We start from the raw sequence: 24,148 nt of genomic DNA on the forward strand, positions 1-24,148 counted from the left end.
GATGGCCTAAAAAAATGCCTACATTACCTTTGCAGGCCTTTAACGGATCTCAATAAGGACACAATCTCAGGTCTACAAGCTTTTTTCCGGAACAGATGTACCAGCTCAAAATTCACTGCCAGTTAGGGCTTTGAGCAGATGCAGGGGGTTGGGATTTTAAACCATCCTCTCATTTGACAAGCTTACCCTTACTACCCTCTACCACAGATGACTGGCAAGTTTCTGCCCAGTAGACAGACATGGGCATTAGAAAGGCATGCTTATGAACTATTCTTCTAGGACCCCCTGGCTCTGATTAACTTTTGAAAGGCCAAACAGGAGTGACTCTAGGATCTGACACCATCTCTGCCATCCAAGCAGTGGCTTACTGCCTCTGGATGCTCCACCACTTTTGTCCCAGCAGTGACTTTTCCATGCTGGTATAAATGCACCTTTGGCATTTCTCTTGATCCGTCACTGGACTTGGACTCGGAGCCTGAGTGCTGTCCCTCAGCTCTCCAGCTCAAGGCTAGCAATCTGCCACTTTGAGCTCTACACTGTTATGCCAAGTCGCAAGAAGACCACCAAGAAGGCCACTGAGACTCAGACGTTCTGAAATGCAAAAGCAAGGCAAGGCTTTATTCAAGTGAGCTGCAACTCAGGCCTCATCCTACCCACCGACACAGCGGAGGTTAGGAGGGAGCCTCGAGCTGCGATTACACAGGGCTTATAAAGGCAAAAAACAAAGTTACAGCAATCAGGTGTTCAAGCAAGACAAAAAACAAAGTTACAGCAGTCAGGTGTTGAAGCAAGCAAGATTAGGACACGGGTACAAATCTGATTGGCTCAGGGCTCCAGGCACAGGCTCGAGGCATTCTGGGGGCGGTTAGAGTTAAGCATTCCCAGCGGTTAGCGTTCTTGACCGGCTGGGCCCTAATAAGCTTGTCCTGGGTTTGGGGGCCTGACTTCAAAATGGCTTTAGTCTGGCTCTTCACACACAACTCCGCTCCCAGCACTCTGCTGGATGATTAGAGACAAGTCTCTCACAGGGACCTTTCTCTGCCCGGGCTGGCTTCGACCGCAGATTTCAGATCAATGAGTCTTACAAGAGGTCACTTTAGTCCAATTAAAAGCAACAAGGTGGTCCACACAGAAGCAATTTTTAAGCATGCTCTTACCTGGAACTTATTAAGGGCCAATGCTACATCTTGACAAACTTGTAGGAATCACCTGTCCTCTGTGGGCCTGCTGGAAACTGTTACAAAAAACCTACAAACAAACTGGAATGGCAATTAAACATTTTGGTAGCCATAATTTTCCTTTTCTCACTTTGCAATAATCATTTAGGACAATTTTACTTCCAAATTTTGTATCTAGAAAAGCATTCTTGATTTCCAAAGCCTTTTTACTAACCTCTGCTTTAACAATAACACTTTAGCTTTTATCTGGAAAAACTCTGAAGCTTACAGGCTTTCTGAAACCAGGTGCCGCCCTTTGCCTCCGGGCTGCCTGTTTTAAAAGAGCCTTTTTTTTTTCCTTCAGTCCCAGTTACTGCAAGACCTTTGAACTCAAATGACAATTTTTCCTTAATGCAAGAATTACAATTACAAAATTAGAAATACTTATCCATTCAGCTTTCCAATAAATTAGTGAGAAATGTTAGCCCGTTTTGCCATTTCTTCCTACATACAGAGAGTTAATGAGAGTTTACTTCTATCCATTAGTATATATATATATATATATATATATATATATATATATATATATATATATATACCTTTAAAATATTTGCCTGAGGGCTGAGGATATGGCCTAGTGGCAAGAGTGCTCGCCTCGTATACATGAAGCCCTGGGTTCGATTCCCCAGCACCACGTATATACAGAAAATGGCCAGAAGTGGCGCTGTGGCTCAAGTGGCAGAGTGCTAGCCTTGAGCAAAGAGAAGCCAGGGACAGTACTCAGACCCTGAGTCTAAGGACTGGTGCAAAAAAAAAGAGTAAAATACTTGCCTGATTATATGTAACTTAAGATAGTTAAGAGTCTTACTATTACATCAACGTATACACATAAAATTCAGTACCTGAATCATTAAACTGATACCCCAAACAATTGTAACAAAAGGACTTTTAACAGTGTTCACCAGAATTTTAAACACAAGAAATCCAGTCTCAGTATCTTTGCTTTTTCAATACATCCAAATTGCAAAAATAGCACAGGAATCGAATCACATCAGATAAATAAACTTTTGAACCATTAAAAAGCTTTTCTAATTTTCAGTACCTCCCAAGGGGCAGTTTTAGAAATTCCAGTCAAATCATTCATTTTTACTACCAGGTTTCCAATGTTAACCTGAAAACAAAAGAGGCAAAAGAAAGGCCTCCATTGGCCTGTCCTACAGAAGGCCTATTTCCATCCTACTCCTCAGAGCTTTATGAACTGTCTTGGTGCCGGCTTGTCCTCTCCCACCATGAATGGATGCCCCCTTATGGCTGTCCCACCACATGGGCTGACTAAGCTGCACCTTTGCCAGATCACCCCTCACTCCTGAGAATAGGCACACAGGCCCATCCTATGTTTTTCCTGTCCTTTCCTATTGGTCTCTGACTGTGCAAGCAGTTTTTTGTGTTTTTTTTAACAGTGATAAACCTTTACATCCAAATTTCTGACACTTAGCCCTGATTTTTTTAATTAAAGAAACATTTTTTAACTATAGTTCCTCTTTAAATCAATGCAATAATCCTTTTTTTTTTTTTTTTTGGCCAGTCCTGGGCCTTGGACTCAGGGCCTGAGAACTGTCCCTGGCTTCTTCCCGCTCAAGGCTAGCACTCTGCCACTTGAGCCACAGCGCCGCTTCTGGCCGTTTTCTGTATATGTGGTGCTGGGGAATCGAACCTAGGGCCTCGTGTATATGAGGCAGGCACTCTTGCCACTAGGCTATATCCCCAGCCCGCAATAATCCTTTAAAGCATTTGGTAATGCCCAAACTTGATGACCATGTGAATTTAAACTTAAACTCACTCAATTTTATATCATACTAACAGTGTTGAACATGTTCACACTCACATGCACACACATACATATTCAAAAGATCTTAAAGCGCACAAAATAAACATCAGCTGTACATTTTCCAGTGGCAAGAGGTATTTCTGCCAATCTTACTCCTGCAGCACCCAAATTTTAAGACAAAACTTTTCACAAATGATTTTAGCATTCTCCAGCCTCATTTTCCAGAGCTTGATAGTTTTAACAAAACATTTTAGCACACCAAATAATTTTCTGTTGAAGGCTGGGGGGGGGGGGGCTCCCCCAGAGTTCTTTTTGTGAACACTCACATTCTGATTGTGAGCTATTGCCTGTACATCTTTCCAATGAACTAAACGTAAATCTGGGGGGAGAGGGGGTAGAGGGAGTCTGTCCCATTTCGTCCATCACAGTCAGGAGATACAGAAAACAGAGAACAGTCCAGACCAGTCCTGTAACAATACAGGCAATTTTTCCTTTTCTGCAACACAATCTTTTCTAGTATCTGATTGGATTTACTTTTACTTTCTTTCCTAATTCACCACCGGACCTAGTCTCCTCAGTACTCAATCTTGTCCTAGGCCCCTCTGCTTTCAATTTCACTTACTCTTTTACATCAAAGTCCAATTAACCACATCATTCAGACAACTCAGAGCATTTGACATAGACCAGACGAACTTACAAAAGTGGCAAGAGTAAAAGCAGCTTGACAAACCTGGAGAAGCAGCGCTGCTAAGAAAAGGAAGGGAGGAGAATTCTGCTGGGGACCTAAAGGGAAGGATTCACTCCTGGAAGTCTTCTGTTTGCTACGTTCTCAGTTCAGGCCCGATGGCTAGGAGGAATTTCTCCCGCCAGTGTGGAGGAGGGTAGACAACACTTACACACAGACCACATACAAACCACTTGACATAAACCCAAATTGCAGCGCAGTAGCAAATTGCGCGAGACGCAGGTCACAGACTACACGAGGAACAGACTACGCATGGACCCAAAAAATTGTCTGTCTCCAAAAAATGTCTGTACCAAGGAACAATCTACCCATATGGGGGTCTGGGATGTCTCTCACAGATCCCGTTGGCTCTTTTGCCAACCTCACACCCACATCCTACAGGGCCACAATACACATACACATGGGCAATGCCTCACGCCACCTCACTCCACTTACTGCCGGATTTTCACGACCCCTTGGTCGGGTGTCTGGGTGGGCTTGGGGGGGGGTACCCCGGAGGACGAGCTCGAGTTCGGATCCCCCGAAAGACCTCCAGAGACCAAGACCAATGCAAGCAGCAAAAAGGGCGTTTATTTCGAGCTAGCTCGGTCCTCCGCACACTCAGCACGCTGGTGACCCAAGAGGCCCTGAGCCTCCCTCGGGCTCCCAGCTGTTTTATACATTTTGGGGGGAAGGCAGGGACTCAGCATACATCATAGCATCTTCCGACAAATCAACACACACCGCGGGAGAATTAAAAAATAGTCCTAAAGCATGTTTGGCGCATTTGGTGGCGGGAAGGAATCTGGAAAGGGTCATTGGTCAGATCAGGAGACCGACGCATTGAAAATGGATTGGTTAAGCCATAGGGGTGTAGCAAGGGGGGGTGTGTGCACAGCTGCAGGTTTTGATTAGATATTGGAAATTGGACTCACAACTGGATACTGGAAATCCCTCTCACACATACTGGAAATCACGCGATTAGATACTGAAAATTCCACTCATAACTCACGGTTGGATATGATCTTTACCGGGAAGCGAGGGGTGGGGGGAGTAGGACTTACGGTCACTCTGGCTCTACAAGCTCACTATTTTGGGCCCTTTGCATTTCCATGTAAATTAAACCATGAATTAGCTCATAGGTCTCTGCAGGAAAGGAAGACCACAGAGGTTATGATTAAGATGAAATGTTGAGTGGGGTGGGTGGAGGGAGGAATGGCCATGTGGTTTTAGAGATTTCAGTCCATGGTTGCTAGGCTTCAGCTGCAGTGACCCCTGGGTTCTTGAACAACTAAACTAGGAAATAAATAGTGACTTCCTCAAGGCAGGGTCATAAAATGCGCTCGTAATTTTTCACCCTCCACCCTCTCTCTCTCTGAGGGATGGGGGCTGGCCACTTCCTGAGCGGCCCTCAAAGGCACTGTTCCTTCTGTTTCAGTGCTGGCTGTCATGGAAGGTGGTAGCAAAGGCCCACGTGCATGGTGCAGCAAAAAATGAAATATGATGGAGTTGGAATCAGCAGCCCTGCAGTCCCAGCTACTCGGGAGGCAGAGGAAGAGGCACAGAACACGTTGAAGCCATCCCAGTCAAAAGTTTGTGCGACCCAATTTCCAAAACAAGCGGGGCTGTGCTGGCCCAGTCCTGCTAGCCCAGCTCCTCAGGCAGCAGAGCTAAGAAGATCGCAGTCAGGCTAGCCAGGCGAAATCCCGACATAATGTCTGAGAAAAATTAATGGAGGAGCGGAATCCATTCACGTATATTATATGCCTGTATGGAAAGTCACAAAGAAATCCAGTTGTATAATTAATAAATAAAAATCAACTGACAATTTAAAAGGAAAAAAAATACCCTTAAAGGACATGGTTATACGGATGGACACCGTGAGTTCAAGCTGCAGAATCACCGAAGAGAACAAATGTTACAGAGCTTTTGATATGCTCATTCTTAGGAAGTCTTTGTACCGAAGTGAGTCTGACTCCAGGCACGCCGAGGCTCACCGGATTGTTTGCAACACAAGTGGCAATGCCGGGGTCCTGCTCCGATTGTGTCTCAGTGGTGTGTGTTCTGAGTTGAGCATTGGGTGGGGCAAGTAGCTCTGCTTACAGCTTGAGGACAGAGACCGAGCAGGCTTCCTGGACTCCTGTAGCCAGAGGAAGGATCCAGAAAGCGGATGGAGATGGGAAGAGGGTGGGACCTGTACCCAGTGGTGCAAAGATCAGAAGCAGGTTTGTTCTTCCCTTGGGGGACTCACAAATAATTTCCCCTTGTCATGCCTCTCAACCTCTTTGAGATTTTACAGTCTCTTGCCTATAAAATTTCTTCAGCATGGAGCACACGATAGTCCGGAGAATGCAGATTAGAAGAACGACAGTGTCACAAAGGCAGAGCCATCAAGGGCAGTGGCCTTTTGAGCAGCGCTCTGCCTCTGCTCCATCCTTACCCAAATCCCTGACAAGCTAGCAAAACAGCTCTGACCTGTGATCCCTGGGGCTCAGAGTCTGATTCTCCTTAAGTGAAGAAATCGCATTGCCATGCCTGTAGCTGGTCTAGCATTCTGTCATGGGTGTGTGATTTAGCTAACATATTGGCAGAAAACCAATCACAGTGAAAGTCAGTTCATGACCCCGGCAAGAGTCTGCTCGCCCCAGCCCCTAGCTGGCATCTAGCTTGTTAGAAATTCTAACAGATGCTTTTCATCTTTTCCCCTGTGTGCAAAAGGGGAGATATGACTTGTAGGCCAAAATGGACAAAAACAAGAACAGGAATCCAGCTGCCCACAGTTTAAATTTCTGAGGGAAATCATGCTTGAATCAGTCTAAACCAAAGGCAGCTGAGGAAGCCAAAGTGCAGATTTCTGGTACCATGTTCCCTGCCCTGGAGATAAAACCAGCTCAGAGGCCTGAAACACTGATATGCAAGGCGCGCGCGGGCTATGAGTCAGTTTTCTTCTAGATGCAATTAGCAATTACCAGCTTTTATTCAGTGAATGGGAGTCAGGCAAACAGACAGACACTGACAGTCTGTCATTACTGCACAAAAGAACTGCAGCTTTTATCCTTCCCAGAGGAAGTTCGACTTTAAGAACTCCTCAACTTTGAAGCTCACACACTTCCCAGACCTATGATTTATTTCATCATCAACCTTAAAAATAATATAAAGCTCATCCATTTCTATTTGCGGAGCGGGTGCAGGTGCGCCTCCTGAAGTCCGTGCCGCCTCAGAGAACACAAGGAGAAGACTGGAAGATTCCAGAACCTGATCAGCCCCAAGAGTGCACCAGCCTCTCCTCTCTGCCCTTTGACCCCTTCCCAGGGGAGGGCTCCCTTCCTGCACACTTCTTTCCCGTGACGCTGCTAACTAGGCGAATGCTTTCCTCCCATGCTAGGTCCTACTCATCGCATGCTAGTTTGACGCCAGCTGTAGACACTGGCCGAAGCAAGATGGAGCACACGGCCAGTGCGTGGCCTCAGCTCTTCAGCACTAAGAGTTTGTTCAAGTCAGAGTAACGAAGGCACAGCCATCCTGGACACCCCGCTGGAGGCCTAGTGGTTAGGATGCAGTGCTCCCAAACTGGAATTAAACTCACTTCCAACTTTCCTGGGTGCATGATTGGGGCCAAAGCATTTAACTACCCTGAGCCTTGGTTGTGTGTGCTCATTGATTGAAAGGATGAGAGCTAGCTCATGTACTCTCTTGCACGCAGCACATCAGTAATCTGTACATTAGAAGAAACTCACCAGATGGTAAGTTCAGATACTGCAATGAGTTGCTTTACACCCACTCGTGTCCAAAATTCCAGTCCTTTCCATGCTTCTCTGCTGAGTTCTTGCCTCTTACAGGCCTGGGGGGGGGGGGGGCTGGGGGTGGTGGGATACCAGGCAGTCTTGTATCTGACACTGCCCTGAGGCGTCCAGAGCCTTCCCAGCACACAGGCCTTGGCTGGCTGCCTGGCTGCTCAGGACCAGATTTCACACACCAGGCCTGCAGGCCTGGGGCGCCCAAAGCATTGTGGGATTTCTCATGGCTGCCTGGGCTCTTGGGCATTTGAAAAGCACAAACGCTGCAAATCACTTCCACTCATTGGTCTCCTCCAATCTTTGGCCCTCTCTAGAGACTTCCAGCCTCCCAGACCCAAAGCTCTGTCACTTCCCTCGGTCTCGTCTGAGAGTCCCCCCAATTCCACCCAGTGAAAAGCAATTGTGCACCCTTACCAAGATAGAAAAGAAGATATATGCTGACAATAGCAGGAATAAAACAATCATTATTATTTTATAGTTGTATCAGGAGTTATCAGTACAGACCCTGCAAACATCAAAAGGATGTTTTGTAACTTATGTGAAATGAAGCAATTCATCACAAAATCACAAACTGCCACAATTCACCCACTATGAAATCAATAATGTAAATATCCCATTATCTCCATGCCCAGAAAATATTATTAGAGAATTCTGCTACCTATTTAAAGATGAATTAACATCAGTTCCACACAATTTGTTCCAGAAAATAAGAGAAAAATACTAATTTACTTTCTATAATTTTTGTTACACTCATAACAAAACCAGATAAAGATAATAGAAAATACATTTATGGACCAGTAACCCTCATGGATATAGAAAGGTAAAATTTTAACAGAGTATTAACAAAGAGAATTCGGCTAGATGTGGAAAAAATGATGAACAGGAGCAGATTCCAGAAATGTAAAGTTCGCTTGATATTCAAAAATAAACCAATGAAGCCATCATGTCAGAGAAGAAAACATGATGACTATATTAATCAACGCAAAAAAAATTCAATTGGCAAAATGTGTTGCCCATTCATCGTAAACATGCTGAAAAAAAGGAAAAATCAATTTGATAACAGATATGCTTCAATTTGATAATAAATATCCCCTGCAAAACCACACAAGTGCCATTGTGCGTATCACTGAAAAGCTGAGTGTTTTTGCAAAGGCCGAGGATGAAGCTGAGAGGCAAGCGATGAGGCCACTTTCTCTCCCCACAAAATAAAAGTCATACAACTCAGAGAAGAAACAAAGCCCTCATCTGTTTTCAGATGACCTGATTGTGTAGAAAATCCCAAGAAATCTTTTTTAGAAAAGTGAGTCTATCTCTTACAGAGAATTTTCGAACAAGAAAAATCACAGCAGTCAAAATGAACGTGCACAAGATCAGCCATCCTCGTTTCCGTATCCTTGTAATGGACAGAAGGACACCAAAATTAAATACCTAACCAAGATGTACACGATTCATACACGGCCAATTGAAGGATACTGATGAGCGGAACTCAAGAGCTCTACATAAGTGGAAAGAAATCATCTCCCCCTCTTGCCCACGCATTCTGGGTTCTCCTTGGACCCCACAACTACTCTCTGATACCAAGACCCCTCTCCCCGAGTCATCTGAGCCCCTGGTTATTGCGCACTTAGCAGCCCGGTTTCTGCACTTCACTTTCTTTTTTCTTTCTTTTTTTTTTTTTTTTTTTTTTTTTTTGCCAGTCCCGGGGGCTTGAACTCAATGCCTGAGCACTGTCCCTGGCTTCTTTTTGCTCAAGGCTAGCACTCTGCCACTTGAGCCACAGTGGCCACTTTTGGCTTTTTCTGTATATATGGTACTGAGGACTCGAACCCAGGGCTTCATGTATGCAGGGCGAGCATTCTACCCCTAGGCCATATTCCCAGCCCCACTTTTTAAAATTAGATTTTTATTATCTTTAAGAAATTGTACAAAGGGGTTACCATGCCACCTTTGACCAGGCAGGTTGTTCTAGGTGTGGGTTGTTCTACAGTGTTTGTAGGTTGAACAACTGAACATACAAACGACGATAGTGCCCCCTATATTGGTTTGTATGCAAATCCTGTTAGATTCACAGCAAGGATTTTTCTGACATATATACATAGGCAAGATTTTTCTAAATTTTACATGAAAGGGCAAGGAACAAAAATAGCTAAGGCATTCTGAAAAAGAGGAAGAAAGTGGGAGGCAGCAATCTGCCCTATTTCAATACTTATTTATAATCAGACCATGGTACAAAGGGACATAGATAGAGATCAAATGTACAGAACAGAGAACCAGAAATAGACAGACAAATATACCAGACTTACTTATGACAAAGGTTGAAAATCAATCCAATGGAAGGGGAGAATTTTCAACAAATAGCACTGAAGCAATTGAATGTCCCTAAGCAAAAAGAAAAAAAAAAAAGAACCTTGGTTCATAAGGTCTATGGGTATCATACCAGGAACAAATATGACATTTTCCTTGATAAAATTGCCTAGTGGTCAGGCAATATTTCAATGGACGTCTCTGCAAAGTACTGCCTTTTTAGAGAGAAAGATATTGCCCTAATGTGGACATCGAAATAAAGAAGATAGAGGGAGGATTTCATACAGTCTACTCCAGTTCATAATCTGTGATGCTATTCCCACCCAAGTTTTTCAGATGTGTAATGATACCATTAATGCATGAGACATCAAATTAGTGTACTTGATGTGCTGTGTGGTTGCTAACGGTTCTGATATTTCCTGGTAGATTAAGTCATAAGTTAACATGATATATTAAGTTTTAAAAAGGGGGAATTTGCATTCTCTCATTGTCACAGCTTACAAACCATTGAACCAGGAGAAATATATCATCTTCAGTATGCCATTCTTACTGGGCATATTACAATCACCCTCATGTAACACAGGATTCAAAGGACTCCATATACGAAAGAGACTTGTGAAGAGGTAGACAGCAGGATTAGGTCAGGCAGCAGAACAAGAGCCAGTGAGAAGCAGCTTTGTTGCAGTGGTGTGTTGAAGGGGCTGAGAAGCTCGAGTGGTGGCCTGTGGCTTAACACTTCCTCATGGGAAATGGCCTCCTTTTATGGCTTTGGTCTAGAGACAAATCATGGCATTGTAGACTCTCTCTTGAAGAACCTGGCTCCTGTTTTCTGCATATCCCACTCTTAAAACTTTCTGGGACAGCCCAAGAATATATTATCATTTTTGGTGGCTCCCATATGTCTTATCTCTAGAATCCCATGAGTTATGATCAATTTCCCAAATGCTGAATGGTTGGCAGCCTTGCCTCGGCTACCATTCGAACCTTCCACCATGACAGGAGCTCTGACTGCCTGGCTTCTGCCTCTCTAAGCACTGCGCTCTGGCCGCTAGTATGCCCCATGTCGGTCATCCCCATTGCAAGGAAAAGTGTCTCTTCCTTCATGGTGTCCCCTGACAATCGCAGCCTCCAGAGAACAGCCGCATAAGCCTCCCGCACCCTCTCATTCCTATCGCCTTGGGTCAGCTTGGGAGGGCTGGGGGGTCTCCTACAATGCATCATCAACCCGTGGCCTTCCTGGTTTTCTGTTGCTTCTTTTAGGAGCCTTTGGCCTGCTTCTCTCAGCCTTTCCATCCCTCCTCCACCGCACCCCTTGTCAGGTCTAACATTTCCACTTCGTTGCATGTGAGCTGATGCTATTTTCCAGGCTGCAAAGGGGCACCATCTTGGCAGCGTATTAGGGCTGTCTTTTAGGACTCTTGACAGGGGACATCAGTTTCTAAAACCTGTGATGTGTGATGTGTCCTAGCTATCTTGATCCTCTGCTCCTGCTCCTTGGTCCACCTGTTCCTTTGGGATCTCCTTCCAGGGTTTGTGTCGCAGCTTCCTGCTGCCTGCTCAATTCCATTTTGCAAGCAATGTACAAGTGCTTCCTCTTTGGCCAAACTGACCCTTCCCCAGGTAGTAAGGCTGGGATTCGCTTCATTAACCTTAATGCTGAGATTAATGCTGAGGGTGCGTGAAGCCTCTAAAAAGTTCAATCAGGGAAATGTGGAGGCCTAAGAAGAAAGGAAAGAGGTGTTTTTTTAAAGGAAAAAAAATACTCAGTGGAGGTACCATAAAAGAAAAAAGGAGGATGAGTGTAGCTGTTAAGGGAAGAACTGGAAGAGGAGTAGGAAAAAATTCTCCCTTTCTATACACAATGGCTAGGGAGGAGTGGAAACAAGCTTCACTTCTATTTTGCTATTTTCTTTGTTCATTTGTCACAAAAATACTGTACGGTTTAACAAATGTATGTGTTATTGGTTGTATCTTTCCCCGGCTACCATACTTTTAAATTCTCTCAATACAGTGGTGGTATCCCATAACGGTAAGGGGTACTAAGAGGCAGAAATTAAAATGTTGTGTACCACTGGAAACTTTTGAAAAAATCTAAATATCATAATGCCAATAAACCTGTAAGCCAAGAGACACTGAAGACATAACTGCTGTTGCTGACTTTGATGCCACCAATATAGTTAGATATTTTCGTGTTGGGACTCGATTATTCTCAAGATAGCCACCAGAGGGCGCAAGAACCCGTGTAGAAGATCGAAGTGCAGCCATTAAGCGCCTCCCAGCTAGAGACTTTCTCGTTTTGTTTTATTTTGTTTTTCTTTAAGGAAGAAACCATGCAAGCAGGCAGACACTGAACACCAATAGTATATTTCAGATTTGTCCCCATGTTATTGTACGACATACATTTTCATTTGTTTTTACTTCTACCTTACAAGTCAATCTCAAACAAAGATAAAGCAGGAGAAATGAAGCATGCCTTTAAAAAAAAAAATCAGTTTAGTTAGCCAACAAAGGCTGATGACAAAGCATAAAAGCACAATGGAATTTAATTATTTTCACATGAACATCTTGCCCCCAGACACCATGCAGTATTACAAGTCAGACCTCTGTCATGCTCAGGGATTGATTGCCCTACGCGGTCATGGGAAATCCTCGTTTTTATTAGTGTTCAATATCTCCATGGTACATGCTTTCCTTTGGGTGCACAGCAAAGAAATGTCACGGGACACATTCTATCAGAATGAAGAAGAGAGACATCCCACCACTTCACCTCATTGTGGCAGCTTTCAAAACTAAGTGACAGTTGGGTAGCCACCTAAGCGGCTCCCCAAACCCACTGATGTCGCTATAGCAAACTAGAGTCCCTCTTTCTTACAAAGAACTGGACTGAATTTTAAATATGGCTTTCATCAGCATGGCACCTCTCCTCAAATGACTTAAGAAATATTTTCCTTTAAATTTATTTTAGATCTATTGTAGTTTGCGATTTGAAGTCCCCCTGAGGGAATGGAGAAAGGAAGGTCAGATTGACCCCTAACCACTGACTTAGGTCTCTGGTTTATGACTTGATATGCCTCGAGGGGTGGGGAATGGACACTTCCCATTGGTCTAAATACACGTCACTCAATCGAAGTCTTCCCAGCTAACCAGTGGTACAGTTTACAGAAGGAAAAAGACTAGGCCTAGTCTCCCTTTCCAGAAAACCCAGATGTCCTTCCGATGTTGCATGGAACGTTGAGCAAAGAGCCACCAAGGCCAGCCGAGTGAGTATCTTGCCTGGGGAGACGGAGCACAGCGCCCCCATTAGACCAACTGTCCCCTAAGGACTGGTGCAGGCTGGGAGGGCCTGGGAGGCCTGAGGTTCACCCTTAAACTCGGCTCTCCAGTGTGGGGCCTTGGGCCAGGCACTTGACAGGAGCCGCAGTCCTGACCACCATCACCCACCATGCTGGGGCCGGGGAGGGGGGGTACGGGCGGGGTGGGGGGGGAGGATCAGGGCTGGGCTGCCTGGATCACTCAGATTAGCCAACGACCAAGTGCTGCGTGCGCAAGGCGTGCATGGACTCGTCCCGAACCCTCACTCCAGTGGTAATCTGCTTCTGAGGCCTGCTGGACTTGCAGTGAGGGTTTGATTTGGGATTCCCTCTAGGAGTTTGATTCCGAGCTGTGAGCCATCGCCGCAACATGAAGAACTCCTGAAAGGGGCAGAATTGCCTTTCAAGTGCAGGAAGGGTGTGGGATTGGGTGTTGGTTTTCAAGACATCAAAGGCGTGGGTCTCATATGGGGCTCTAATCTGGGTGTACAGACTGAGGCAGAGAGGTCGTTTCCACAAGCCTAAAGTCCCTGGCTTCAGCCAGTGCTGGAAGTCTGGAGGTACTGAGGCACAGTGATCCTCCCTCCGCTTGGGAACTGAGCAGCCTGACTTTGGGGCCTCTCGGCGACACCTACCATGGGCGCAAGAGTCTCTCCTTGCACCCAAAATCCATTTCGGAGCCAAACACAGGACAAGCAAGATACCCACTTTTCCCACATCTCTTGGACCAGAAAAGTGACTTGAGACCAAACCAGAAATCACCAGGGCTCCTCGTATGTAAGTGTCAAAGTGTCACTCCTCTTCCTGTCACTCTTCTCCAGCCCGCCCGCCTCTGCGTGGCAATCTAAGCAATCCTTACTTCCTAGTGCAACCTAATACCAGCTGAAAGCATTTATTTTGCAATGGAGGAAATGCTACCCAGGGGGCGTTTTTCACTTTAAGTTTGAATTGCAATGAGGGTCCTAAAAGGGCAATTCAGTATGTACTAATGAAAACTCAAAGTAAAATATTTAAAGATATCGGTGCATTCCTGTTTGGAGCCCAGTCTAGGAAAAGGTGTGCCGATCAGGGTTACAGGGTGAATAGAAAGAAGGGGAGCGTTTATGTCTTTCTGGGGTCTCCCCTAAGTTTATCTCATGTTCCTTCCACATTCCTTTCATGCTGGGAACCCCACCACATCAGCCTTCCCATATCTGTTAGCCACTGTCCCAGAGAATCACTGGGGTTCCCAGTGGTTAAAGCGGGAGCCCCTCCCTGGAGCACCCAGGCTGCCCTCGCGGCTCCTCTCTGTGCTTCCCTTGTCGGGAACGGGTACACCGATGTGCGTGCTGGAGCCAACTGATCTCACAAACCTCACAGTACTGCAACCGGCTTTCTCCATCTTACGTTGTTGTTTTCTTTCTGAAGCCTTGTTTACAGAGACTGAAGACATTTTAGGCTGGAGAAGACATTCCACAACTATTTCCGTTGCATGCACACATACACATTGCGTAGTGCTTTCCATTTGAATGTCAGGCCACGACTTCGGGGTTGTGAAATAAGATGTGTAATGTCAACAACTTGCTAAGGGCAGGTAGAGCCCACGGCTCTAGTGGGTTGTGGTTATTCTCCTGGTGAGAAGTCTTCATTGTGATGAGCAATGAGGATATACATCGTTGGTTTTCTTTGAGTACTCCTTAATAACACACCCCCAGTTCTGTGACTCTTTAGCAAGGGCATTGTATTCATTTTGTGTTTCATTTGGCCTAGCGCTTATCGATATAAGCATCACGAAGCTTTACGTTTATTTAATAGGCTGAAAGGCTGACTTACAATAGAAAAACTTAAGAGCAAAATCTGGACAGATGGAGAGAGGGAGAAGAGGATAAGTGAAAGAGAAAGAGAAAGATAGGGAGATGAAATTATCAGCACATGCGCCATCATTTTCCCCTGGGATTTCCTGAGCATTCCTGATACCATACAGTGCAGCATAACTCTCATAAATCAATACTATGCTTACTTTTCTCAAGCAAAAAGTATATACTTTCAGAATTTATATACTCAACAAAACATATAATAGTATATCATCTTTTAAAACACTATAATTTGAACTTCTATAAATATATTTAAATAAGAAACATAGATCGCTATTCACATCACACGCCATGGAACACATAAACATACAAAAATAAAACAATCATATGTAACCCCTTTGTTGTTGCTGTGTTGTTCATTTGGGTGCTTCTGCTCCCAGTGGAAACAATGCAGATGCCGGAATCATCTTTCTTTGTTGACCACAGGAAAGCTGCGCATGAATTTATATTGTGTGAGAGGCACCAGAGCCAAGACAGATGAGCCAGGCCTTCCTTGCTGACTGCCATCTTGTGGGGAAATAGAGGCCTTCGACTAAAATAAGATTGCTTGCTCCCAGGTGCTCTGAAGAAAAGCAACATGGCTCACAGTCTTCTACCTGGGAACAGTGACAATATCAACCTGTCCCTTGAGCTGAAGCTAGAGCATGCCCCTGCTTGGGGCTCCATGGAGAATTTCTCAACAACTGCCAAAGGATCCATCATCCACTCACACGCGAGGTGAGACGTTCCTGGTCCACGGTACTGACACGCGTGCTGCTCCAGACACGTGCCTTGGGGAACGGCACTGCTCAGCAAGGCGAGGAACCACCGGCATGCTGCTTTGGGGAAACAGAATGTTTCTGCACGCCATGATCATGAATGGAACTGGATCGTTTGTCCGTGACATTTTCTCGAAAGCAAAGGGCAAAGGATACAGTTCTCGGGTCCCATCCAGGGCTTCCCATCGAGGTGAGCTCTCGGTAGGGATGGCCTTTGCCTAGGTTGCAGCTTTCAAAGGGAGGCTGGTGATGGACGAACTGGGTTTCAGTTTTTCATCTAGGAAGAAACACATTGCCACATCTCCTACAGGTGTTTGCCATCCAAGGTGAGGGGTGAGAATTCTGGCTTTGTCTCAGATGGAATTTTCAACACCCGCAGAAGGGAGTTTGTTGAGTTCCTCAGAGGTGTCGTCCGAGACAGAGGGGGTCTGCTGCTGCTGGTAGATGTCCTGAATCAGCAAGGTGTTCATCACCTTCCATTCTCGGTATTTCCTGGCTGTCAATTTGGGATCATCCAGCAGCTGGTTAATCATGGCCAGATCGTGTTCTTTACACTGCTCAAGTAGAAAAGAGAAAGGAGACAACGATGAGTATCTTCACTTGAATAAACCAACCAAGATCAACCCTTTCGCAAAGGCACGCATACAGTCATTATGAAAGCATCAAAACTGTCAGGGGGCTGGGGATATGGCCTAGTGGCAAGAGCGCTTGCCTCGTATACTTGAAGCCCTGGGTTCGATTCCCCAGCACCACATATACAGAAAATGGCCAGAAGTGGCGCTGTGACTCAAGTGGCAGAGTGCTAGCCTTGAGCAAAGAGAAGCCAGGGACAGCGCTCAGGCCCTGAGTCCAAGGCCCAAGACTGGAAAAACAACAACAACAAAAAAAACCTGTCATCTTCACTGCTGTCCTTCTTTAATCCGCCCAGGATTCCACACCACAGAGAAGGAACTCATCTTGGTATGAGCACTACTGTATACCTCCCGAAGCTTAGCACTTTATAGAAGCATTTGATTTCTTTGAGCATCCAACCTTCACGTACTCTACGTGGGACATAACATTTTACCCGAGGCATAAGAGAACACAAACTACATCTTTTTAATTTGGGTAGTTCATAAATTATCTTATTTATAATAAATCACATTTAATTGATATACACATATTATGTTTATTATATATGTATTTGTTGCATATAATATATACTTTATACTAATGTATTTTCAAAATCCAGGTTCTATTTAAAGAAGAGACACCTATCCTCCCATCTATGCATGCCAATAGTGACAACTGGTTAAAAGATCCATTACTATTCACTGACCTTGCCTCACTGATAACCAATAAGTGACAAAACTTGAGTTAGGTTATTATAATCAAGAAATGGAGTAAAGAGAATATACATAGCCCTCCACAAGGAAGGAAGGAAGGAAGGGGAGGGAGGGAGGAAAGAAGGAGGGAAAGAAGGAAAAAGAAAGGGAAAGACAAAGGAAGGGAAAGGGAAGAAGAAAGGACACAGTGAACTTGGGGAAATCACAAGGAACCATTGCTGCGATCACCTTTGGAACAGACTCTGGAAAGGACTTCTTTCATTGCCAGTTTGCTCTCCCACGAGTTCTTGGGCAAAGCCCGTGGCTCCTTGATGACCATCCCCGTGCCATTCTCCATACTCCCCTCCCCCATCACTCCCCAGGGACTGCTCCAGCGACGGTCACCAATCCAGGCAGCAGCAGCACCTAAAACCGCTGCCTGCTTCTCTTTCTTGAGAATTCTTATGGGTCCGCCAGGCATCCTGCTTCGAAGCCTAAGGAGTTTCCTGCTTTCTGTATGAAACTCTGTGGTCTTTGCTCCTCCCACTCCAGCCTTGAAATATTTTTAAATAAATATTCACATTGCTACATTACGTCTACAAAGACAAGTTTTAGGCTTAATGAATTATCACAAAATGAACCAACTCTGTAGCCAATGCCATCTCAAGAAAACAAAACAAAACAAAAATCCTTACCCAGTGTCAGCATTTCCCCCGGCCTTAGGTCCTCAGCTCCTCCCATAGCCCCTAGATCCATCCATACCTAAACTCCCTGCCCTAGAACTATAATGAGCCACTCCTACTCACCACTAAAACCTACCTACTTCCCCTTTAGTCCCAGAGAAGCTGCCACCTGGATAAGGTGCAGGTGCCATGTTGCTCCCTCTCCTGTGGGAGATATGGCCCCACTAATAAACCTCCTATTGAACCTTCTTCTCCTGTCCATGACTATCACCGCATGGTCCCCTGGGATGGCTGGGACAGATCCTTTCACCTCGCACCAGCAGCACCTCAGAAACCACTTGCACCTGTCTCAGCCAGCTCTTCCTCAAAGGCAACTATTTGTGACTCCACTGATTGCTTCAAAATGGCTACAGAAAACAACTGCAATGGCTTTGTGGTATGACTAATCCTACGCGCACTGAATTAATTGCTTTTCCATTGCATTTGTGGATGTACCTTTTTAAAATGATACCTTTATTATCTTTATGTAGTTGTACAAAGACGTTATCAGTCCTCGGCACTGAACTTTTGTGAGGCCTCAGGGAATCAAAGGAAAAGTCTGCTTCCCACACACACACACGGGAAACAGTTTCAGCTCAGTGTGGGAAGCAACCTTAAGATAGTCCCTAACCTTCCCTGCTCTCTGCTCAAGAGGCACAGGGTCACGTGATGTCCCCGCCGCAAATGAGTTGTGACTCAGTTATAAGTCCTCTCTGAGAGGCTGGCTTCTACGTTGTGAGCCCCCTAAGAACGAACCAACAGGGACAGGACTGGCAAGCAGCTTCTAACCAACAGCCAGAAAGCACCTGAGACCTTCAGTCCAGCTGCCCTCCAGGAACTGAAGGCTGCCATCATGAGACAAGACGCAGATCCCTGTGGTGGACAAGGACCAAGCCCGCTGACATCTCAGTCCCACCTCCACGGGAGACGGGGACACAGAGTGTCTGTCCACGTGACTCACATCCTCAGAAATGCAGGGGTGAGAACTGTCTCTTGTCATAAAGCATCTACTCGTTACTTAGTGGTAGGTAGCCAATAGAAAAGTCGCTGAATTCACCCATTATATGGCCATCACAGCAGAGAATAACAGCTCGTGGGGGCCGCCCATGAGCCTGCAAAGCCTTTGCTTCCATAGTCACCTCACCAGCTATGAGGGTCAAGTCTTTGGTTTGCTGCTCTGTGGCGAGTCTGACTGAGGCCATATTCTTTCTCTGACAAGTGGACGAAGCTGCACGGGTTCTCTTAGTGTCTACATCTTGTCCTCCCAACATGGGCTGCGGCATAGTAGCTTCTGGAAAGGTATCGACTTCCCTGAAGGCCAGTACTTTCCCTTCCTAATGTTTCCATCTCTCTCTCCTTGATGCGCTACACAAACTTCTGTGCTGTTTTAACAGGAATGACCACAGGTAGTCAGTTAAATCCCATGTGTGGGCTCCCTGGCCCTGATCTTGTAGCCCTCACCGATTTTACTATTTGTTTGTCGTTGTTTCCATTGTCTAGGGCCCACACCAGGGTTACAGTGATGCACAACAGTGCTCAACACCAGTAAGATTTAGGAAACAACTTTTTGTGCAAAACCCTTTGCACTACTATCAGCGCTCAGAAACAAGACAGACAGTCAACATACTATCCAGCCTGGCACACCCTGTGGGCTGAAAGCTCATGACATCTTTCCACCATTCAACATTAGGAAAATCCCTTGTATTTGGAGTATCTTTGTATAATTAAAAGATACTTTTCCTTTTCCTTTTCTTTCTTGGCTTTATTTTTTTGCAGGTGCCTTCCATTTACCGACTGTGACATCTGAGTAACAAGAGCCACTCGGTTGTCTCCTTATACCCTTGTCCTTTTTGATAGCTGACATTTCTTCCTGGAAAAGGACTCCAGTTCTTAATGCAAAAGGACACGGACCAAACAGAAGCTTTTTCAGAATGTATAAATCTTCTGCTAATTTAGGATTAGGTTGCAAAGCATCCTGGCCTGGCCCTGGTCATGTTCTAATCTGAATATGAAAAGCCAGGGTACTTCAGTGCTAAAGAACCATTTCAGTGATGGGAGGCCCTGCAAAGAGCTCCAGGACATCCTGCCCACCCTCCCGTTGTGAAAGCATCTGCTCGTCTATTACCACGGAATGCGTGCTTCCCGCGCCTGGCTCTCATGGTGTTCCTTGGCTGTGGTATCTACAGTTGGCAGTCTAGAAATTCTCTCCTGAATGCAGCACAGGGGAGTAAATGAACCGGTTGAAAGCCCAAGGTTTTATTTATTTTACCACATATGATCACTGATTTATGATTTCTGTCTCTAATCAACAGACATTGAGCCAGAACAAGCCTGACACAAACAAAAGGCACAGGGGCCTTGCCACCCAGGAGCTTCCAATTCCAGATTTTCTATGGGTATGAAGGTCAAATCAAGGTTGATTGTGAAAAACTGCCTCAGGTGCTCCTGTCGGAATGTCTTAAGTGCTTCAAGAATGCCCAGGCTCATCTCACTTGGGCTGTATTTGTGTTCTCTGCCCTTCCCTCCACCCTCACACCAACACTGCAATTGGCAGGACCAACCATTCTTTTCTGCACATGCACAGTATTCATCTACACCCGGCAATCATCTTACCTTTAATGTGCTGTTCAGGGTGCGGATTTTGTGCAGTTTCTCATTTATGGATGGATTTTTGCACCGTTTAACAAACGACTTTCTCAACTCCTTTTTGGTGGAAGGTCGCCGGTCCCCAAGAGGAGATAGACTAGCCTGTTCTAATGATTTGTAGAGCTTCTCCATTTCATCATCTTCACAAGCTTTTGTTTCTTCTGTTAGAAAGACACATGGTATAACAGTGAACACAATTAATATGAAGGAGAGCACACCAGACACTCTGGTCCTAAAGGGAAGCCTTGCCCTCAATGAAATCCTAGACATCTCCTCTCCAGAAGCCATAACATTTTGTTAACAATAATATTTCCATGCCTAACATCACTGGTGATGGTACTTTACATTGCTTTCACTATTGTTAATGGGTGATGCTTATCTATTAATAGGAGCATAAAATAGACACAAAATAATAATGAAGGCAGGTAATAAGTAGAATCACAGGAAAGAAAGAACTCAAATACAAAGAGCTACAAATACAAAGAACTCAAACACAAAGAACTACAAATACACAGTAAAATATAGCTTGAACCTGATTCAAAGAAAAGGTCAAAGTCCTTCCAGATTGTTGAAGCAAAATCAACCCTGCCAGTAAACCCTCTCTGAGAAGTCTTGTGCCATGGATAAAATATATTGTCAAAGCTTCCTTCCTGTTTTTATGTAAACACTTTGCTGAATTATAATGTCAGTGCTAAAAACTACAGTATTACTGTTACTTATTTTACCAAATTGTAAAAAGCAAAGAAAAGAAAAACACTGGTTGGCAGAGACCACTTGTCTCTCTCCCATTGGAAATGGAAGCCAAGTTAATTATTCATACCTCCCTTATCTCCTGAAGCAAAACTAATTAATTCTGTCTGATAATAAAGTGTTTCCAATTCGATTGTTATCCTTCTTTTCAAGTGCCTACTTAGGTCTTACCACATAAAACAGGATGTCCTTCACATCAACACAAATGACATTTTATGGTCTAGGTCGACTCAACCCACCAGTGTTTGGTCAAGGAAGATAACAACTATTACTTTATGGAGGAGGCAAAGTAAAGACTTGAAACCTGAGGGTGTTTTTCAAAATGTGAATCCAGGATGTGAGTTCAAGATAAAAGCTCAGCCCTCTCCTTTAGAGGCCATGAGCTTTTGGACAGACGATTCTGCTCAATCTTCAACAAGCACACCATCTCCTCGGGCACTTGTTACGATTCAGGCTCTGCTTCCATCCGTCTGGACTGGCATTGTGATCTTAAATTCTCCACAAGCTCCTAGACGATGCCGCAAATGCCAAACCACAGACCAGAATTGAGGGGTAACAGAACTTGACTGTCTTTGAGCAATTTCTCAAGTAGCTCCAATCTCAAGTCACTGGGAGAGATAGGGACCGGAGTCATACAAGCAAATGGAAATCTGCCCACAAAGAAACATTGATTTTTCTCTGCACCAAGTCCTAATCAGAAAAGAATTTTTAAAAATCTGGCTTCATTCATAAGACTAGGTCCAAAATCCCCACTAGAAAGTGTCAGCACTTCTGAGGTAAACCAGGAAGAATTCTGAGGTGAACTTATATATATATATATATATATATATATATATATATATATATATATAAATCTTCTAGACTTATCAAAGTGTATCAGGAAGTCAGTCAATGTTCTCTAAAGTAGAACCAGATACCTAACTTGTTAGATTCGAAAGAAATAAGTGAACAGGGCCTGGTAACACACGCCATGCTCGCAGTTACATGGAAGATGGAGGTGAGGGAATTTCAGTTGGAGGCCAGCCTTGCCAAGGTTAGTGTTAGACTTGATCTGCAAAACTAACTAAAAGCAAACGGAATAAACTGGGGTGGGGGCGGGGGGCACTGGGTCTGTCCTAAAGCACTTGCCTAGCATGTGTAAAGTTTGGGGTTTCATCCCTAGTACACACACACACACACACACACACACACACACACACACACACACTAGCGTTATATGTGTGTGTATAATAACATATACGTTTTAGCAAGATCTTTGTGATTTGAACAAATGAGGCAAAACAACGTATTTAACTAATGGTTAGAATGTCTCTCCTTTCCAAGCGCATGTCAAGTGACGCTGAGACGCCCTCTCATCCTCCTACATTCCCAGCCTATTGTCTGTTTCTGGCAGGTCAGGCTCGCTTCTATAGGCCCAGCGTTTGCCTGTCAGGAACACTGTATGCAGATTATCTCTTGAAATGCTGTATTTTCAACGTTGCCTCCCCCACTAGCTTATTTTTGGTCTTCCTTGTGATTTCTAGAATGTGACTATTTACTTTCTATTTAGAACAGAAAAGCTGGCTTCAGAAGACAGGAGAGAAATGGGTATGCCAAATTTCATCTCAGGATTTGAAAGGAAACCTTTAGAGACTGGGAAGAAAAAAAAAAACAAAACTGTGTGTGGTCCAAGGAAGATAACTCGAATCCTCAAATGTGAAACATTTGGAAAGTTCTTGGTAGAGGAAACGGTCTTGCGCTTTGTGCACAATACTCTAAACATCAGTGGGGAAAAACGATCACAGAAGGTGTTTGTCACTAAGAGAACAAATAACTATACACTCATTTGAACATTCAGTACACCTTTGATGCGTTGATAAATGTGAATTTAACGCCTGATGCCTACAGAGCAGAAGACTTTAGCACTCTTTCTTTACTTGATGATCTTGACAGTTGCAACACAGCAAGACTTGACATCACAACCACAGACATTTGAATTTGTCAACTGAGAACAAATATAGGCAATTCATTTTAATAGTAAGAACATCAATGATGAACAATGTAAGTATAGTAAAGTTTTGAGGTAGATTTTCTGCATGCCCCTGCAGCAAGAAGAGATAACTACCCTGCATTGAGCTTTTTGTTATATGGCAGGCACTGTGTTCATTGTTATACCAATATTTATCTCAATGTCTTTCAATGACCCTATGGGAACAGTCTCATTAACCCTGCTAGGAAAGAGGATTTAACACATAGATTCAAAATCTTGACCAAAATCATAATGATAGACAAACCTAAGTTAGGATCCCAAAGCTAATTTTCTTAAATACTGCAATATACCATGAACGTATCCAATGCAGTTTCTTTTCATAAAGCTCAGTGAAGATAACGTACTTCAAATCAGACAATCTAGAGTCACTGGTTGGACAAGAGAGTTCGGGATTCAGATCCCTGATTACACTACTGTACCTCTAACAAAGTCATACACAGCCAGAGGCTCCGTTGCAAAAGTACCCAACCTCTGCTCTCCACAGGGGAATCTCAGCCTAGAGCCAAAGAGCTCAGAGACGGCCCTCAGGGCTTGTGCTCAAACCTCACGACCGCCACCACCAACAACAACAAATTCATATCTCAGTGAAATAACAACAGCTAAAACAACAAAAACAAACAAACAAAACTCTGGAAGGTAGACACAGAAAATGTCAGGTTTTTAAAAAATGATTTGAAACCTACCGAGGAGGTGTGAATTTAATGGGAATGAACGGGAAGAGATTCAAACCACCCGGACGGAGGAATGCAAATCTAATACACTGTAGATAAATATAGCAGATATGGATTCATAATCTGCTAGTTCTGCCAACTGGGTACATCCAGGATGTGTCCCCGGTGAGCAAAGAGACAGAAATGAAGACTCACAAGGTAAGAAAGGGGGAGTGTACAGTGCAGCAGATAAAGATCAGTGAATCAAGAAAAAAGTTACTCTAACTCAATTTTACGCAATGGCTTGTACAGCAG

At 44.5% G+C, this 24,148-nt stretch overlaps 2 protein-coding genes across 7 annotated transcripts in view; one reads left to right on the forward strand and one right to left on the reverse strand.

Annotated features, from left to right (window-relative positions):
• Positions 1 to 24,148, forward strand: part of Oprm1 (opioid receptor mu 1) — a 125,988-nt gene that overhangs the window by 59,442 nt on the left and 42,398 nt on the right. The gene's annotated exons all lie outside the window — the stretch shown is intronic.
• Positions 15,981 to 24,148, reverse strand: part of Ipcef1 (interaction protein for cytohesin exchange factors 1) — a 115,129-nt gene continuing 106,961 nt past the window's right edge. For all 6 annotated transcript variants that reach the window (XM_048354325.1, XM_048354324.1, XM_048354328.1 and 3 more), the window contains 2 exons: positions 20,372 to 20,565; positions 15,981 to 16,286 (listed from right to left, as the gene is read on the reverse strand). In XM_048354325.1, the coding sequence (XP_048210282.1) occupies positions 16,086 to 16,286; positions 20,372 to 20,565 (395 nt within the window). In that variant the 3' untranslated portion in view covers positions 15,981 to 16,085. The remainder of the gene's footprint in view (positions 16,287 to 20,371; positions 20,566 to 24,148) is intronic.

Source organism: Perognathus longimembris, chromosome 9, assembly GCF_023159225.1.
Source record: "Perognathus longimembris pacificus isolate PPM17 chromosome 9, ASM2315922v1, whole genome shotgun sequence".
NCBI lineage: Eukaryota > Metazoa > Chordata > Mammalia > Rodentia > Heteromyidae > Perognathus > Perognathus longimembris.